At 35.9% G+C, this 20,565-nt stretch overlaps 1 protein-coding gene across 1 annotated transcript in view; it reads right to left on the bottom strand.

The window, feature by feature from the left end:
• Window positions 1-20,565, bottom strand: part of PTH2R (parathyroid hormone 2 receptor) — a 500,002-nt gene that overhangs the window by 88,641 nt on the left and 390,796 nt on the right. Inside the window, exon 9 of the mRNA XM_053690413.1 lies at window positions 7,790-7,856. Within this exon, the coding sequence (XP_053546388.1) occupies window positions 7,790-7,856 (67 nt within the window). The remainder of the gene's footprint in view (window positions 1-7,789; window positions 7,857-20,565) is intronic.

Raw genomic sequence — 20,565 nt, 5'->3', positions numbered from 1 at the left:
TTACATTTAATAGTGCATGTTTAGTTTATAGTTATTTATTGGTTACATTTAATAGTGCATGTTTAGTTTATAGTTATTTATTGGTTACATTTAATAGTGCATGTTTAGTTTATAGTTATTTATTGGTTAAATGCAACCAATAAATAACCAATAAACATGCACTATTAAATGCAACCAATAAATAACTATAAACTAAACATGCACTATTAAATGCAAGCAATAAATAACTATAAACTAAACATGAACTATTAAATGCAACCAATAAATAACTATAAACTAAACATGCACTTTTAAATGTAACCAATAAATAACTATAAACTAAACATGCACTATTAAATGCAACCAATAAATAACTATAAACTAAACATGCACTATTAAATGTAACCAATAAATAACTATAAACTAAACATGCACTATTAAATGTAACCAATAAATAACCATAAACTGAACATGCACTATTAAATGTTTAGTTTATAGTTATTTATTGGTTGCATTTAATAGTGCATGTTTAGTTTATAGTTATTTATTGGTTACATTTAATAGTGCATGTTTAGTTTATAGTTATTTATTGGTTGCATTTAATAGTGCATAGTTAGTTTATGGTTATTTATTGTTTACATTTAATAGTGCATGTTCAGTTTATGGTTATTTATTGATTGCATTTAATAGTGCATGTTCAGTTTATGGTTATTTATTGGTTACATTTAATAGTGCATGTTTAGTTTATAGTTATTTATTGGTTGCATTTAATAGTGCATGTTTAGTTTATAGTTATTTATTGGTTACATTTAATAGTGCATGTTTAGTTTATAGTTATTTATTGGTTACATTTAATAGTGCATGTTTAGTTTATAGTTATTTATTGGTTGCATTTAATAGTGCATGTTTAGGTTATAGTTATTTATTGGTTACATTTAATAGTGCATGTTTAGTTTATAGTTATTTATTGGTTGCATTTATTAGTGCATGTTTAGTTTATAGTTATTTATTGGTTACATTTAATAGTGCATGTTTAGTTTATAGTTATTTATTGGTTACATTTAATAGTGCATGTTTAGGTTATAGTTATTTATTGGTTACATTTAATAGTGCATGTTTAGTTTATAGTTATTTATTGGTTGCATTTCATAGTGCATGTTTAGTTTATAGTTATTTATTGGTTAAATTTAATAGTGCATGTTTAGTTTATAGTTATTTATTGGTTACATTTAAAAGTGCATGTTTAGTTTATAGTTATTTATTGGTTGCATTTAATAGTTCATGTTTAGTTTATAGTTATTTATTGCTTGCATTTAATAGTGCATGTTTAGTTTATAGTTATTTATTGGTTGCATTTAATAGTGCATGTTTATTGGTTATTTATTGGTTGCATTTAACCAATAAATAACTATAAACTAAACATGCACTATTAAATGTAACCAATAAATAACTATAAACTAAACATGCACTATTAAATGTATTACATTTAAAAGTGCATGTTTAGTTTATAGTTATTTATTGGTTGCATTTAATAGTTCATGTTTAGTTTATGGTTATTTATTGGTCACATTTAATACTGAATGTTCAGTTCATGGTTATTTATTGGTTGAATTTAATAGTGCATGTTTAGTGTATGGTTATTTATTGGCTGAATTTAATAGTGCAGGTTCAGTTTATGTTTTTTTTATTGGTTGAATTTAATAGTGCAGGTTTAGTTTATAGTTATTTATTGGTTGCATTTAATAGTGCAGGTTTAGTTTATGGTTTTTTTATTGGTCGAATTTAATTGTGCAGATTTAGTTTATGTTTTTTTTATTGGTTGAATTTAATTGTGCAGGTTTAGTTTATGGTAATTTATTGGTCACATATAATACTGCATATTCAGTTTATGGTTATTTATTTGTTAAATTTAATAGTGCATTTTCAGTTTATGGTTATTTATTGGCTGAATTTAATAGCGCATTTTAAGTTTATGGTTATTTATTGGCTGAATTTAATAGTGCAGTTTCAGTTTATTGTCATTTATTGGTTGAGTTTAATAGTGCAAGTTCAATTTATTGTCATTTATTGGTTGAGTTTAATAGTGCAAGTTCAGTTTATTGTCATTTTGTGGTCACATTTAAGTTTATGGACTCTATTTATACAATTGCAAGTGCAGCTTTGGAGCCCTTGTAGTGCAGGCTCTTAATACCGCTGCTTTTTAAAGGACATGAAACCCCCCAAAAAATCCTTGATAATGTCATTTTAAACAACTTTCCAATTTACTTCTATTATTTAATTTGCTTCATCTTCTTGATATAATTTGTTGAAAAGAATATCTAAATAGGTTCAGTAGCTGCTGATTGGTAGATGTCCATAGATGTTTAGTTTATAGTTATTTATTGGTTGCATTTAATAGTGCACGTTCAGTTTATGGTTATTTATTGGTTACATTTAATAGTGCATGTTTAGTTTATAGTTATTTATTGGTTGCATTTAATAGTGCATGTTCAGTTTATGGTTATTTATTGGTTACATTTAATAGTGCATGTTTAGTTTATAGTTATTTATTGGTTGCATTTAATAGTGCATGTTTAGTTTATAGTTATTTATTGGTTACATTTAATAGTGCATGTTAAGTTTATAGTTATTTATTGGTTGCATTTAATAGTGCATGTTTACATTTAATAGTGCATGTTTAGTTTATAGTTATTTATTGGTTGCATTTAATAGTGCATAGTTAGTTTATGGTTATTTATTAGTTACATTTAAAAGTGCAGGTTCAGTTTATGGTTATTTATTGGTCACATTTAATACTGAATGTTCAGTTCATGGTTATTTATTGGTTGAATTTAATAGTGCATGTTTAGTGTATGGTTATTTATTGGCTGAATTTAATAGTGCAGGTTCAGTTTATGTTTTTTTTTTATTGGTTGAATTTAATAGTGCAGGTTTAGTTTATAGTTATTTATTGGTTGCATTTAATAGTGCAGGTTTAGTTTATGGTTTTTTTATTGGTCGAATTTGATTGTGCAGGTTTAGTTTATGGTTTTTTTATTGGTTGAATTTAATTGTGCAGGTTTAGTTTATGGTAATTTATTGGTCACATTTAATACTGCATATTCAGTTTATGGTTATTTATTTGTTAAATTTAATAGTGCATTTTCAGTTTATGGTTATTTATTGGCTGAATTTAATAGCGCATTTTCAGTTTATGGTTATTTATTGGCTGAATTTAATAATGCAGTTTCAGTTTATTGTCATTTATTGGTTGAGTTTAATAGTGCAAGTTCAGTTTATTGTCATTTATTGGTTGAGTTTAATAGTGCAAGTTCAGTTTATTGTCATTTTGTGGTCACATTTAAGTTTATGGACTCTATTTATACAATTGCAGGTGCAGCTTTGGAGCCCTTGTAGTGCAGGCTCTTAATACCGCTGCTTTTTAAAGGACATGAAACCCCCCAAAAAATCCTTGATAATGCCATTTTAAACAACTTTCCAATTTACTTCTATTATTTAATTTGCTTCATCTTCTTGATATAATTTGTTGAAAAGCATATCTAAATAGGTTCAGTAGCTGCTGATTGGTAGATGTCCATAGATGCCTTGTATGATTGGTTCATGTGCATTGCTATTTCTTCAACAAAAGATATCTAAATAATAAAGCAAATGAGATAATAGAAGTAAATTGGAATGTTTTCTAAAATTGTATTCTCTATCTGAATCATGAAAGAAAAAGTATGGATTTCATGTCCTTTTAAATTGACAGTAAGCACAGTCACTTATAAAGAGATTAATTCAAATGATGCAATTATCATATAACAAGACGTCAAGTCCATTGTAAAATTCACATAATAAACACATTTATTTTAAAGCACACACGAACATCCTCCTGAGCAGCTAGTGTCTAACAATAAAAAAAAACTAAAAATTGTTTACATCCTGTATGGGTTGACCAACTGCTTTTATGGATTTGAGTTTTTGCAGTAAAATAAATAAATTTATGCTGCATATTTTTCCAATAAGTTCCTTTTTTTTTCCACAGTCAAGTCCAAAAAAAACTTTCATGATTTAAATAGGGCATGCAATTTTAAACAACTTTCCAATTTACTTTTATCACCAATTTTGATTTGTTCTCTTAGTATTTTTAGTTGAAAGCTAAACCTAGAAGGTTCATATGCTAATTTCTTAGACCTTGAAGACTGCCTCTAATCTGAATGCATTTGATCACTAGAGAGCATTAGTTCTTGTGTTTCATATAGATAACATTGAGCTCATGCACGTGAAGTTACCCTGGAGTGAGCACTGATTCGCTAAAATGCAAGTCTGTCAAAAGAACTGAAATAAGGGGGCAGTTTACAGAAGCATAGATATAAGGTAATCACAGAGGTAAAATGTTTATTTCTATAACAGTGTTGTTTATGCTGTATGTACTGTTTAAAAACACTTCAAACTCAACCCCCCACTGGGAGGTTAATTTATGCTGTATGTACTGTTTAAAAAGCACACAAACATATTCATATTTTCTCTATTTGGGGAAGTTTCAACAGACAAAAGCAGCAATTTAAAAAAACAAAATAAAGGTAAAGGAACAGTTTACAAACAATTGAATAAACTCCAGCAGGTAAAATGGATTGTTGAGAACACATTAAAGGAATGGAATTTAACACTTCAATGGACCAGATTACAAGTGGCGCACTAAAGATAGTGTGGGTAGAGATACACAAAATAACATTAGTGCAGGACTTGATATTTACGAGTTCATGGTAAATATCCTTTACCAGAGAAGGGTTAGCCTGGCCAACATCGTGCTAGCCTAACCTATACTTTTAACAGAGATCATTAACGCGCAATCATATTAAAAGTTGAAAGTTACAGGTTACGCATGAGCAAAAGCCAAAACTTTGCAGAACTTCAGACCTGAAGTAAAATATAAGGGTTAAAAAAGTTGCACAGAACTCATCCAAAACATACTTAAGTAAAATATTACCCTCATATATACACTTTTTAATAAAAAAAAATATCATGTTAATATTATTAAAATAGGTTTTAAAATGGTTAAAAAGGGATATGTTATATAGCAAAGTGTTTGACACGAAATGGTCTACAATGTGTTTTTAAATATGTGTATGTGTGTATTAGATATGTGCATTTATATTCGGACGAATTAAAAGAATAACAAAATTAACTTATTTAAAAAATTTATTAATATTTGTATATACAGTATGTGTATACATATTTATTTGTTTAGATGTGTTAATATGTTTGTGTACATATGCATACATGTATGCACATATAAAACATAAATACACATGCATATATGCTTTTGAGCCCTTTCCAGTGAAATTCCTAGAGCTATGCAATATCATTTTTATTAATTTGTTTTTATGTTATATTTTGTTTTTAATGGAAATACTTGAAATGCCATTGTTCTTTACTTAGAAATGTTTTTGTTTTTTTAATATTAATATAGATATACTGTATATAAATACATCAATTTACATAAAAAATACAGAATTTTGTGGAGCTATACAAATAAATGATAACAATAATAATAATGACAATAATATCTGTATATTCTATCTATCTATGTGTATATATTTATACATATATATATATATATATATATATATATATATATATATATATATAGAGGTATATACTGTATATATAGTTTATAAAAAATATTCATATATATATATATATATATATATATATACAGTATATATATATATATATATATATATATATATATATATATATATATATGTATGTATATTAAAATAAAAAGAACATTTCTTGTATATGAAGAACATAAGAATTTAAAGTATTCCTTACGCACCTTCGGCTTTAGCACAGTTCATCTAGCGCAGTGTCAGATTAGCACACGCGTTAACTAATACGCATTTCTTCAGTGCAACCCCTAGAAGCCTATGGGGAGGAGTTAGGGCAGTCGCAATATCCGAAGCCCTGAAGTAATAACGCCCAAGTCTTTCGCATGTATGTACACTGACTTACTTTCAACTTTTAATGCGAGTGCTAATGTGGGATCACCAATCAACGCTCGAGCGGAAAAAAAAAAATTAGAGCTAGATTACACGTGACAGACTTACTGTTGCACGAGTGAAAGGGGGTTTATCGTGGGTCTTTGCACTAGTCGGAAGAAGCGCATATTACAGGTTGAAAGCAAATGCGTTCGCTCAAGCTCAATTTAATTAAACATGCTTGGGATATCGCGACTTCAGAGCTCTGGTTAGCTGTTATGCTCGATTAACCATTAAAGTCTATGTGGGAATACGGTAGCATGGTCGTGGTTGCGATATTCAAAGTTTATTTTTTTTTTGCATGCATTGAGTTAGTGCTCATGCGAAAACCTACTATATTTAACTTGTAATACGCACGCTCCCGACACATGTGAAAAGCTTACTTCTAGCAGAGTTAATGTGCGAGCGGGAGTGCAAAATGCTGCCCCACTCATAATTTAACCCTCAGTGTGCAACTTGTAATCTGGCCTTATTTCGGTTTAAGGGAGTGTAGGGTATTATTTCGTTTGTAATTAGAGGGCTCAGACACTATCCTTTGATTGGGTGGGGATGTCATTTGTGTGAAAGCTTAAGGAAGCTTGTCTAATAGTATAAGGATCTTCTCAGGATTACTATGTATAAATAAGTTAACGTTTTCCCTTAGGATACTTCATGGTATGTTGCCTAAGTATGATCATGTTTGCTGTTGTAAATAAAATGTAACCTGCTCATGAAATTGCATGAAGAAAAGTTTTAGAAAATTATGTGATTTATTCATGGCTATCCCTTTATCTAGAGCTTGTCCTGTTGTTATGTCCCACACATCATTTTAAGGCTAATGTTGCTAATTGCTGAACCCTTTAGCATTTAACTGGTAAGCACAAAAACATGAAACAACACTGATATAAGTGAGAAAGTAAAATTTTAAGAGAAAACACCTCACACTGACTGGCTGCATGCTATACTTAACTATATTCTCCCATATACTGATTATCACATTAATTAACAGAATGATTCCAGGCTTTGGTAATAATTCTGGATATAATAAAGGCTTTAGTTTTCCTATACTTTTTCTGCATTGACTTAGTTTTGCATTTTGTAAGAAAAGTCACACTGTGTCTATAACTATGGCATGTCATCATATTTTCTGCAGTATATTTAATACCCTAATTGAGTATTTATCTAAAAAAATTAAATTATTCATGAACTCAAAGTTTATTCGTCTAACAAAGATACCAATGCGTTAAAATGACTGATATCTCTCAGAGCTGTCACCTGTGTAAAGTATTATGGGAATGTGTAAGGCTTTTACCCTGAGTGAAGTGTGGAAGACTTTTCAGTCCTCTGTATGGATGTTGCACAGTGATATTAATAGGTAGAACAATGGACAATCTATAAGGGTAAGTTAAACCTGAGATAGGATCTGGGGCAATGACATTAAGAGTTTTGATGTGACAGATATGACAAGCTCATCATCTCATTCTGAATTTCGTTACACATTTGTGATTCTTATTCAAAATGCATGAGTATTGACAGGACTTTTATATGAAATGACAGCTGACATATCAAAATAATTATGCTCTTTTCTTGAGATGGCTTTGGGATTCATTCAGTCTCTTTCTGGGGAACTCTATCGTTAGCAATGTGTATCAGACTGTCAAAACTGTAAGCATGTATTCGAGTCACATGGAAGCCCAAACCATATATTTTGAGAGTGAACGGTAATCATTTGACTTGTAAATCACTTTGACACCAAAACGAAGATTATGAATTATGTCAAATGTTTTCTTCTCTAGGTTGTAACTTACCCCAATAGCTGCTAATATTGGTGCTTGGTAAATCCACTTGATATCTCCCGCACTTAGCTCCCAACACCTTTGAGATAAAACAAACAAAAAAAAACTTATATTCAATGTTTATACCTGTACTGTTTCAGATGTTTATAACATATATTAAAAATATTTTAAATAGGTGATAATGAAAGTAAAACAATGATATAACACATTTATAAAGAAGTCCCAACAGATTCAAATATTTAATATTTTATTTTATCTTAAGCACACATATAGGGCTAGAATACAAGTGGAGCATAACCAATAGCACAGGGGGCATTATCTTTTTAATGACCTTGCACAAAGAATAAAGCACAGTCTAATATAACAAGTTGATGATTAAAAGTAATAAACAAAGCATCTTAACACAGCTGAATGTTTTTATCATGCCCTATGCATTTAATGGATAGCACAGGGAGTCTGAGTGATATTAGTGGGCTCATTATGCTCATATTACCAGTTAAGGGACATTAAACACCAAACACATTCATAACCATAGTATTGAGGTAATTCTCTGCCTCTAGTCATGTAGAAATCTAGCTTTCTCTTGTAAGGTGTATCCAGTCCACGGATCATCCATTACTTGTGGGATATTCTCATTCCCAACATGAAGTTGCAAGAGGACACCCACAGCAGAGCTGTTATATAGCTCCTCCCCTAACTGCCATATCCAGTCATTCTCTTGCAACTCTCAACACGCATGGAGGTAGTAAGAGAGAGTGGTGAAATATAGTTAGTTTTTTTATCTTCAATCAAAAGTTTGTTATTTTAAATGGTACCGGAGTTGTACTATTTTATCCCAGGCAGTAAATAGAAGAAGAATCTGCCTGAGTTTTCTATGATCTTAGCAGGTTGTAACTAAGATCCATTGCTGTTCTCACATATGTCTGAGGAGAGAGGCAACTTCAGCGGGAGAATGGCGTGCAGGTTACTCTGCTATGAGGTATCTGCAGTTACAATTTTTTCTAGAAATGGAAAATGCTAGAAAATGCTGCTGATACCGGATTAATGTAAGTTAAGCCTGAATACAGTGATTTAATAGCGACTGGTATCATTCTTACTCTCAGGGTTAATACCCTTATAAAATTGCAATATAAAACGTTTGCTGGCATGTTTAATCGTTTTTATATATGCTTTGGTGATAAAACTTTATTGGGGCCTAGTTTTTTCCACATGGCTGGCTTAAATTTTGCCTAGAAACTGTTTCCTGAGGCTTTCCACTGTTGTAGTATGAGTGGGAGGGGCCTATTTTAGCGCTTTTTTGCGCAGTTAAGATTACAGACTGAGACATCCAGCTTCCCTCAGAAGTCCCCTGAATGCTATAGGACATCTTTAAAGGGCTCAAAGGCTTTCCAAAGTCGTTTATTGGGGAAGGTAGGGACACAGCAGAGCTGTGGCAGTTTGTTGTGACTTTAAAAAACATCTATATCTTTTTTTTTATCCGTTTTTTGAACTAAGGGGTTAATCATCCGTTTGCAAGTGGGTGCAATGCTCTGTTAGCTTATTACATACACTGTAAAAATTTTGTTTGATTTACTGCCTTTTTTCACTGTTTTTCAAATTTTGACAAAATTTGTTTCTCTTAAAGGCACAGTACCGGTTTTTATATTTGCTTGTTAACTTGATTTAAAGTGTTTTCCAAGCTTGCTAGTCTCATTGCTAGTCTGTACAAACATGTCTGACATAGAGGAAACTCCTTGTTCATTATGTTTAAAAGCCATGGTGGAACCCCCTCTTAGAATGTGTACCAAATGTACTGATTTCACTTTAAGCAATAAAGATCATATTTTGTCTTTAAAAAATTTATCACCAGAGGAATCTGACGAGGGGGAAGTTATGCCGACTAACTCTCCCCACGTGTCAGATCCTTTGACTCCCGCCCAAGGGACTCACGCTCAAATGGCGCCAAGTGCATCTAGGGCGCCCATAGCGATTACTTTACAAGACATGGCGGAAGTCATGGATAATACACTGTCAGCGGTATTAGCCAGACTACCTGAATTTAGAGGTAAGCGAGATAGCTCTGGGGTTAGACGAAATGCAGAGCATACTTTAAGAACCATGTCTGATACTGCCTCACAATATGCAGAAGCTGAGGAAGGAGAGCTTCAGTCTGTGGGTGATGTTTATGACTCAGTAAAGATGCCTGATTCTGATATTTATACATTTAAATTTAAGCTTGAACACCTCGGCGTGTTGCTCAGGGAGGTTTTAGCTGCTCTGAATCACTGTGATACAATTGCAGTGCCAGAGAAATTGTGTAGACTGGATAAATACTATGCAGTGCTGGTGTGTACTGATGCTTTTCCAATACCTAAAAGGTTTACAGAAATTATTAATAAGGAATGGGATAGACCAGGTGTGCCGTTCTCTCCCCCTCCTATTTTTAGAAAAATGTTTCCAATAGATGCCACCACACGGGACTTATGGCAGACAGTCCATAAGGTGGAGGGAGCAGTTTCTACTCTAGCAAAGCGTACTACTATCCCTGTCGAGGACAGTAGTGCTTTTTTAGATCCAATGGATAAAAAATTAGAAGGTTACCTTAAGAAAATGTTTATTCAACAAGGTTTTATCCTACAGCCCCTTGCATGCATTGCTCCTGTCACTGCTGCTGCGGCATTCTGGTTTGAGTCTCTGGAAGAGGCTTTACAGGTAGCGACTCCATTGGATGACATACTTGGCAAGCTTAGAGCACTTAAGCTAGCCAATTCTTTTGTTTCTGATGCCATTGTTCATTTGACTAAACTAATGGCTAAGAATTCTGGTTTTGCTATACAGGAGCGCAGGACGCTATGGCTTAAATCATGGTCAGCTGACGTGACTTCAAAATCTAAGCTACTTAACATTCCCTTCAAGGGGCAGACCCTATTCGGGCCTGGTTTGAAGGAGATTATTGCTGATATCACTGGAGGAAAAGGTCATGCCCTTACTCAGGACAGGTCCAAATCAAGGGCCAAACAGTCTAATTTTTGTGCCTTTCGAAACTTCAAGGCAGGTGCGGCATCAACTTCCTCTAATGCAAAACAAGAGGGAACTTTTGCTCAGTCCAGGACGGTCTGGAGACCAAACTAGACCTGGAACAAAGGTAAGCAGGCCAAAAAGCCTGCTGCTGCCTCTAAGACAGCATGAAGGAACGGCCCCCTATCCGGTAACGGATCTAGTAGGGGGCAGACTTTCACTCTTCGCCCAGGCTTGGGCAAGAGATGTCCAGGATCCCTGGGCGTTGGAAATTATATCCCAGGGATATCTTCTGGACTTCAAAGCTTCCCCCCCAAAAGGGAGATTTCACCTTTCACAATTATCTGCAAACCAGATAAAGAGAGAGGCATTCTTACACTGTGTACGAGACCTCCTAGTTATGGGAGTGATCCATCCAGTTCCAAAGGAAGAACAGGGACAGGGTTTTTACTCAAATCTGTTTGTGGTTCCCAAAAAAGAGGGAACCTTCAGACCAATTATGGATCTAAAGATCTTAAACAAATTCCTCAGAGTTCCATCATTGAAGATGGAAACTATTCGTAACATCCTACCTATGATCCAGGAGGGTCAATATATGACTACAGTGGATTTAAAGGATGCTTATCTTCACATTCCGATACACAAAGATCATCATCGGTTTCTCAGGTTAGCCTTTCTAGACAGGCATTACCAGTTTGTAGCTCTTCCCTTTGGATTAGCTACAGCCCCAAGAATCTTTACGAAGGTTCTGGGGTCGCTTCTGGCGGTCCTAAGGCCGCGGGGCATAGCAGTGGCCCCTTATTTAGATGACATCCTGATACAGGCGTCAAACTTTCAAACTGCCAAGTCTCATACGGACGTAGTACTGGCATTTCTGAGATCGCATGAGTGGAAAGTGAAAGAGGAAAAGAGTTCTCTATCCCCACTGACAAGAGTTTCCTTTCTAGGGACTCTGATAAATTCTGTAGAAATTAAAATTTACCTGACAGAGTCCAGGTTATCAAAGCTTCTAAGTTCCTGCCGTGTTCTTCATTCCATTCCGCGCCCTTCGGTGGCTCAGTGCATGGAAGTAATCGGCTTAATGGTAGCGGCAACGGACATAGTGCCGTTTGCACGCCTACATCTCGGGTCCATCTGTCCAAAGGTATGACCTTTCGCAGGCCAGATTGGACAATTGTAACAACAGATGCCAGCCTTCTAGGTTGGGGTGCAGTCTGGAACTCCCTGAAGGCTCAGGGATCGTGGACTCAGGAGGAGACACTCCTTCTAATAAATATTCTGGAACTGAGAGCGATATTCAATGCTCTTCAGGCTTGGCCTCAGTTAGCAACTCTGAGGTACATCAGATTTCAGTCGGACAACATCACGACTGTGGCTTACATCAACCATCAAGGAGGAACAAGAAGTTCCCTAGCGATGTTGTTAGAAGTCTCAAAGATAATTCACTGGGCAGAGACTCACTCTTGCCACCTATCAGCTATCCATATCCCAGGTGTAGGCAGATTTTCTAAGTCATCAGACTTTTCATCCGGGAGAGTGGGAACTCCATCCGGAGGTGTTTGCACAATTGATTCATTGTTGGGGCAAACAGAACTGGATCTCATGGCGTCTCGCCAGAACGCCAAGCTTCCTTGTTACGGATCCAGGTCCAGGGATCCCAAGGCGACGCTGATAGATGCTCTAGCAGCGCCCTGGTCTTTCAAACTGGCTTATGTGTTTCCACCGTTTCCTCTGCTCCCTTGACTGATTGCCAAGGTCAAGCAGGAGAGAGCATCGGTGATTTTGATAGCACCTGCGTGGCCACGCAGGACCTGGTATGCAGATCTGGTGGACATGTCATCCTTTCCACCATGGACTCTGCCTCTGAGACAGGACCTTCTACTTCAGGGTCATTTCAAACATCCAAATCTAATTTCTCTGATACTGACTGCCTGGAGATTGAACACTTGATTTTATCAAAGTGTGGCTTCTCCGAGTCAGTCATTGATACCTTAATACAGGCACGAAAGCCAGTCACCAGGAAAATTTACCATAAAATATGGCGTAAATATCTTTATTGGTGTGAATCCAAGGGTTACTCATGGAGTAAGGTCAGGATTCCCAGGATATTATCTTTTCTCCAAGATGGTTTGGAAAAAGGATTGTCAGCTAGTTCCTTAAAAGGACAGATTTCTGCTCTCTCTATTCTTTTGCACAAGCGTCTGGCAGATGTTCCAGATGTTCAGGCATTTTGTCAGGCTTTGGTTAGAATCAAGCCTGTGTTTAAACCTGTTGCTCCCCGATGGAGCTTAAATTTGGTTCTTAAGGTTCTTCAAGGAGTTCCGTTTGAACCTCTTCATTCCATAGATATCAAACTTTTATCTTGGAAAGTTATTTTTTTGGTAGCTATTTCCTCGGCTCGTAGAGTCTCCGAGTTATCTGCTTTACAATGTGATTCTCCTTATCTGATCTTCCATACGGATAAGGTAGTCCTGCGTACCAAACCTGGGTTTTTACCTAAGGTGGTATCTAACAAGAATATCAATCAAGAGATTTTTGTTCCATCCTTGTGTCCTAATCCTTCTTCAAAGAAGGAATGTCTATTACACAATCTTGACGTGGTTCGTGCTTTAAAGTTTTACTTACAAGCTACTAAAGATTTTCGTCAAACATCTGCTTTGTTTGTTGTCTACTCTGGACAGAGGAGAGGTCAAAAGGCTTCGGCAACCTCTCTTTCTTTTTGGCTAAGAAGCATAATCCGCTTAGCCTATGAGACTGCTGGCCAGCAGCCTCCTGAAAGGATTACAGCTCATTCTACTAGAGCTGTGGCTTCCACTTGGGCCTTTAAAAATGAGGCTTCTGTTGAACAGATTTGCAAGGCAGCGACTTGGTCTTCGCTTCATACTTTTTCAAAATTCTACAAATTTGATACTTTTGCTTCTTCGGAGGCTATTTTTGGGAGAAAAGTTTTACAGGCAGTGCTACCTTCCGTTTAAGTACCTGCCTTGTCCCTCCCTTCATCCGTGTACTTTAGCTTTGGTATTGGTATCCCACAAGTAATGGACCATCCGTGGACTGGATACACCTTATAAGAGAAAACACAATTTATGCTTACCTGATAAATTTATTTCTCTTGTGGTGTATCCAGTCCACGGCCCGCCCTGTCATTTTAAGGCAGGTAATTTTTTCATTTAAACTACAGTCACCACTGCACCCTATGGTTTCTCCTTTCTCTGCGTGTTTTCGGTCGAATGACTGGATATGGCAGTTAGGGGAGGAGCTATATAACAGCTCTGCTGTGGGTGTCCTCTTGCAACTTCCTGTTGGGAATGAGAATATCCCACAAGTAATGGATGATCCATGGACTGGATACACCACAAGAGAAATAAATTTATCAGGTAAGCATAAATTGTGTTTTAACCACATTCCATTACTGACCTGTTTGTACATGTGCAGTAATTCTCCTTCAGGTACCTGCAGTGTAACCTAGGTTCATAATTGCCTCACCCATGATTAGAGGGAGGTGCATGAAATGTGTTTAATGTCCCTTTAAGGGTTGCACTTGAGTGCAATCCAAAAGTGCTTTATGAGTTCTGGAGTAAACCATGATCGCTTGCTAGTTAGAATTTATATTTTGACATATCACTTATGAAACAATGTTTATTAATTAATAAATGTTTATGTCATAATTAAAGTACATGACAAAAGGATGGGCTGGAAAGGGTTTGTTTGTGTGTGAGGAGCTCTGGTTAACAGTTAAGCTCGACTAAAAAGTGGGGTGGGGATAAAAAATACATTTAAAAGTATAGTTACAATAATAATAACACTGTCTGATAAAAAAAAATATTTTAAAAAATATTGCATAAAAAAGTTATAACAGTTCAAAGATATGAGGTCTAAACAATGCAAAGGGCTTCAACATAAAGCTACATACAGTCATGGGAAAAAGAAAGTACACTTTGTTTGAATTCTATGGTTTTACGTATCAGGACAAAATAACAATCATCTGGTCCTTAACAAGTCTTAACATTAGGCAATGTGTGATAAACTAAGTACACCTTATGATTTAATAGCTTGTAGAACCATCTTTAGCAGCAATAACATGAAGTAATCGTTTTCAGTATGACTTTATCAGTCTTTCACGTCGTTGTGGAGGAATTTTGGCCCAGTCTTCTGTACAACATTGCTTCAGTTCATTGAGGTTTATGCACAACTCTCTTAAGGTCCCTCCACAGCATTTAAGTTTGGTTGAGGTCTTGACTTTGTCTGGGCCATTGCAACACCTTGATTCTTTTCATTTTTAGCCATTCTGATGTAGATTTTCTAGTGCGCTTGGGATTATTTTCCTGTTGCATTACCCAATTTCGGCCAAGATGTCGGACAGATGTCCTTGACTCTAGAATACTTTGACATACAGAGGAGTTTATGGTCAACTCAATGACTGCAAGGTGCCTAGGTCCTGTGGCTGCAAAACAAGCCCAAATCATTGCCCCTCCACCACCGTGCTTGACATTTGGTATGAAGTGTTTGTGAAGATATATTTTCACCAAATGTGGTGCTGTGCATAATGGTCAAACATCTCCACTTTGGTATTGTCTGTCCAAAGGACATTGTTATTGTTCCAGAAGTTTTGTGGTTTGTTCAGAGGCAACTTTGAAAACATAAGCTGTGCTGCCATGTTGTTTTTAGAGAGAAGTTTTCTCCTGGCAACCCTTCCATACAAACCATACTTGTTCAGTCCTTTTCTAAATGCACTGTCATGAATTTTAATGTTTAACATGCCAACTGAGGCCTGTAGAGTCTAAGATGTAACTCTTGTTTTTTTTTGCAATTTCGCTGAGCATTGCGCCGTCTGAACTTGAGGTGAATTTGCTGGTGTGTCTACTCTTAGGAAGACTGTCAACTGTATTGAATGTTTTCCACTTGTGAATAATCTTTCTCACTGTAGAATGATGGACTTTAAATTGTTTTTAAATGGCCTTATAACCCTTCCCTGATGTCTTTGCTCCTTGCCATTGTGTTCACAAACACCTGAATGCTCCAGACCAGCAAAATACTATAACTTTGTTTTTATATAGAGGTAGTCACACTTGCTGATGATCAATTAATCAAAAGCGTTTGATTAGCAGCACCTGGCTGCTACTTAGCCTCTTAATTCCTAATGGTGTACTTAGTTTTTAATAGATGTGGCACACATCAATTGTTGCACACATATTTAACCCCTTAGTGACCAGACAACTTTTTCATTTGTTGACTGTTTGCGACCTGGGCTATTTTTACATTTCTGCGGTGTTTGTGTTTAGCTGTAATTTTCCTCTTACTCATTTACTGTACCCACATATATTATATACAGTTTTTCTTGCCATTAAATGGACTTTCTAAAGATACCATTATTTTTATCATATCTTATAAGTTACTATAAAAAAATTATAAAATATTATGAAAAAATAGAAAAAACACACTTTTCTAACTTTGACCCCCACAATCTGTTACACATCTACAACCACCAAAAAACAACCATGCTAAATAGTTTCTACATTTTGTCCTGCATTTAGAAATACCCAATGTTTACATGTTCTTTGCTTTTTTCCAAGTTATAGGGCAATAAATACAAGTAGCACTTTGCTATTTCCAAACCATTTTTTTCTTTCAAAATTAGCTATAGTTACATTGGAACACTGATATCTGTGTCAGGAATCCCTGAATATCCCTTGACATGTATATATTTTCTTTTATTAGACAACCCAAAGTATTAATCTAGGCCCATTTTGGTATATTTTGTTAATTAGAAGACCGATAAATGCCGCTGCGCACCACACGTGTATTATGCCCAGCAGTGAAGGGGTTAATTAGGTAGCTTGTAGGTTTAATTTTAGCTTTAGTGTAGAGATCAGCCTCCCACCTGACATACAGTACACCACCAGGTTTTTTGTTATAGCAACGTTTTAATGACCATCCGTATTTATTTTTCGGTCTCTTTATTAAGATATAAACAGAAAATACAGGAAATATGTACACAAGATATAAAAAAACACACACATTTCAGAACAAAATGACATCTTCAGGCAAAAGTCAGTATTAAGTGTGACCTCTCTTGGCACTAAGCAGATTTTGAACTCTTTTGGGGATACTGTCCTAAGGTTTTCTGAAGTGATCTTATGGTATATTATACCAAGCATCTTTCAGCACTTCCCATAATTCTTCTTTACATGTTGGTTGTCTTTTATTTCTTTCTCTGCACAGGTGATCCCCTTCATTAAAAGTGGATTCTTGGCTGCAACAAAGACCATTCCTAATCAAGCTTCTTCAGACTTTAGAAGGGTCAACTTGGCATCCCGATGAAGCTGCCAGATGATGAGCCAGGTCCTTGTTGGACTTCTTCCTTTCTCTCAAAGAAGAAACTGAGAAACTTCTCATCTGATTTTGAAAGTTTTCTTTGCCTTCCAGTCTATTTTTTGTCTTTGACCTCTCCTGATTCTTCAGATTTCTTTATAACAGTTTGAATACCACATCTTTTGTATCCAGTTTGTTTGCTGATTTCCCTTTGAGAGTGTCCTTCCTGATGCAAAATAATGATTTTATATCTGTCAAATTCTGTGATCTTTGGCATTTTGAATGGAATAATGCGATTGAAAGTTGGTCTTATTAGCAAGCTTCCAATAAATTAAACTCATACTACATGTGTATGTAATGAGCAAGCATGTCTTGCAGAAACCTGGTGTAATAGACCTTTTTCACAGCAGTAATTTTGACATGAAATAGTAGGACAAATAAAGGTGTTTTCAATGACATTAATTAGGGCTCCATTCCATTTAGATTTACGAGAGCCAAGTTCCTGCTTTTGCTCAAGTGTAAGGAGAAGTCACACTAAATACTTGCCACTTTAGCCTACAGAAGCAGATTTTTCTGTTTTTTTTAATACTGCATACAAATATCCTGCATTTTCTGGTTGTATTCTAATAAAGAAACTGAGAAATAATTAAACATGGTCATTATACCATTGTTAAAAAAAAAAGTTGAGACATTCGGAATTCTATAGTAGCATTATAAAAATGTGTTGTTATTACAAAGTGTTTAGCCTTCCTTTAAATACATATTTTAACCCCTTCACTATTGTGAATTTAAGAGAAAATATTGCCCAAAGTGCCAGAGACTTTTTAGCATTTTTGCTATCACTCTATTTACGCACTATGGGGCCGATTTATCATCTTCGGGTGGACACAATCCGATGTAGCGGATCATGTCGGCACTACATCAATAAATGCAGACAGCATATGCTGTCGGCATTTATCATTGCACAAGCATTCCTTGTGAAACGCTTGTGCAATACCGCCCCCTGCACATTTGCGGCCAATCGGCTGCTAGCAGGGGGTGTCAACCCGATTGTATCCGATCGGGCTGATTGATGTCTGCTGCCTCAGAGGTGGTGGACGAGTTAAGGAGTTTCAGGAGACCTAGCATTCTTTTATGTATATATCATGACTTGTAATAAACCTGCAACAAAAAGTGTGAGAAAAATTCATTTTATTAAATTTTAATTTACAAGGTTATAAACATTAGTGTGTGTGTGTGTTTCCTCGAAATCCAAATCCCCTTATTAAGCTTCCTTAAGCCCTGCTGTCCATCCCATCGCTTCTGGGTTTCCAGGGCTGGATGACAGCACAACACAGGATGATGACACATGGTTGTCATAGCACAATGTATTTATTCACTATGGTCATCATCCTGCGTGGTGACATTATCAAGCACGGGAAACTCTGAAGTAATGTGGTAAACAGCAGGGCCTAGGGAAACTGGATAGATGGAATCATGTATCATCATTTACACTTAAAGGGTTAATATTTAAATGTAAGTCACACTCACACTGTCATATTGGCATTTTTTAAATCTTTTTTTAAAAGGGGAGCACTCAATTGCAACTTTCATAGGAAATTATTATAATCAATTTCCATCCAAATGCATCTTTTAGGTTGTCTGGATGGGCAGACTATGGAACATTTTCCTATAGCTATGTGGTTGCTTTTAAACTTTCACAAGCGCTTTTTAGTCAATATTTACATTTATTGTTTTTCAAAGAAACATTTCCAATTTGGCATGAACTTAAAACAAGATGCAGACTACAGGGTTCTATGCAAAGGACTTATAATGTCTGCCTGGATGACCCTTAAAAAAGATGGCACCTACATTTTAAAATTCACTCTCATTCCAGTTTATAAGTTCAATAATGTAGGTGCAAGCACTTTGAAAGGCACTCTAGTGAACGAATTTGGACTTAGCGTGCATAAAAACTTGGGGCGCGATCCAATATAGATCGTAGTTTGCGGCACAAGCGAGGGAACCCCCGCCACCAGTAGTTTCAGCTCGCAACTCGAGCTATCCAATATACGGCGCCGTTAGATGCTAAAGTGCCATAAGTCTGATAAACCAGCGATGTCCAGAAATCTGCGTAAGTACAAATTTCTAGAGTCGCCAGTGACTTACGGCACTTTAGAAACTGCCGGCGCATAAAAAACCTGACTAAGTTATGAAATCTCCCGTACTGTCTAACACGCCTCCCAAACATAGCCCGACACGTATACCCCTCTATCCGCTATCCCCCTCACTCTCCTAATAATAAAAAATATATTAACCCCTAAACCGCCGCTCCCGGACCCCGCCACCACATAATAAAGTTATTAACCCCTAAACCGCCGCTCCCGGACCCCGCCGCCACCTACATTAACTACCCCCTAATGTGAGTTCCTAACCCGCCGCCACCTACATTAACTACCCCCTAATGTGAGTTCCTAACCCACCGCCACCTACATTAACTACCCCCTAATGTGAGCTCCTACCCTGCCGCCAGCTACATTAACTACCCCCTAACGTGAGCTCCTACCCCGCCGCCAGCTATATTAATTACCCCCTAATGTGAGCCCCTATACCGCCGCCAGCTACATTAACTACCCCCTAATGTGAGCCCCTATACCGCTGCCAGCTACATTACCTACCCCCTAATGTGAGCTCCTACCCTGCCGCCAGCTATATTGAAATTAATAACCCCTAATCTAATCCCCCTACCCCGCCGCCAGCTATATTAAATTATTAACCCCTAATCTAATCCCCCTACCCCGCCGCCAGCTATATTAAATTATTAACCCCTAATTTAATCCCCCTACACCGCCGCCACCTATATTAAATTAATTAACCCCTAATCTAATCCCCCTATACTGCCGCCACCTATATTAAATTAATAAACCCCTAAAATACTAAACTATCCCTACCACTAAACCTAAGTCTAACCCAACAAATAGCCCTGAAAAGGGCTTTTTGTGTGGCATTACCCCAAAGTAAACAGCTCTATTGCCAGCCCTTAAAAGGGCTTTTTGCAGGCCATTGCCCTAAAGTAATCAGCTCTTTTACCAGCCCTTAAAAGGGCTTATGGCGGGGCATTGTCACAAAGAAATCAGCTCTTTTGCCTATAATCTAAATCCCCCTACACCGCTGCCACCTATAAAAAATGTATTACCCCCTAATCTAATCCCCCTTCACAGCCGCTACCTATAATTAATAGATTACCCCCTAATCTAATCCCCCTACACCGCCGCCACCTATATTAACTATATTAACCCTAATTATATTAGGGTTAATATAGTTAATATTGTTATTATATTATATATATTAACTATATTAACCCTAATTATATTAGGGTTAATATAGTTAATATCGTTATTATATTATATATATATTAAGTATAATAACCCTATCTAACTCTAACACCCCTAACTAAATTCTTATTAAAATAAATCTAATTAATAATAATATTATTAATT

This window comes from Bombina bombina, chromosome 1 (genome assembly GCF_027579735.1).
Source record: "Bombina bombina isolate aBomBom1 chromosome 1, aBomBom1.pri, whole genome shotgun sequence".
Lineage (NCBI taxonomy): Eukaryota > Metazoa > Chordata > Amphibia > Anura > Bombinatoridae > Bombina > Bombina bombina.
Note: the sequence above shows the minus strand (reverse complement) of the source record. Positions and strands in the feature narration are given on the sequence as shown.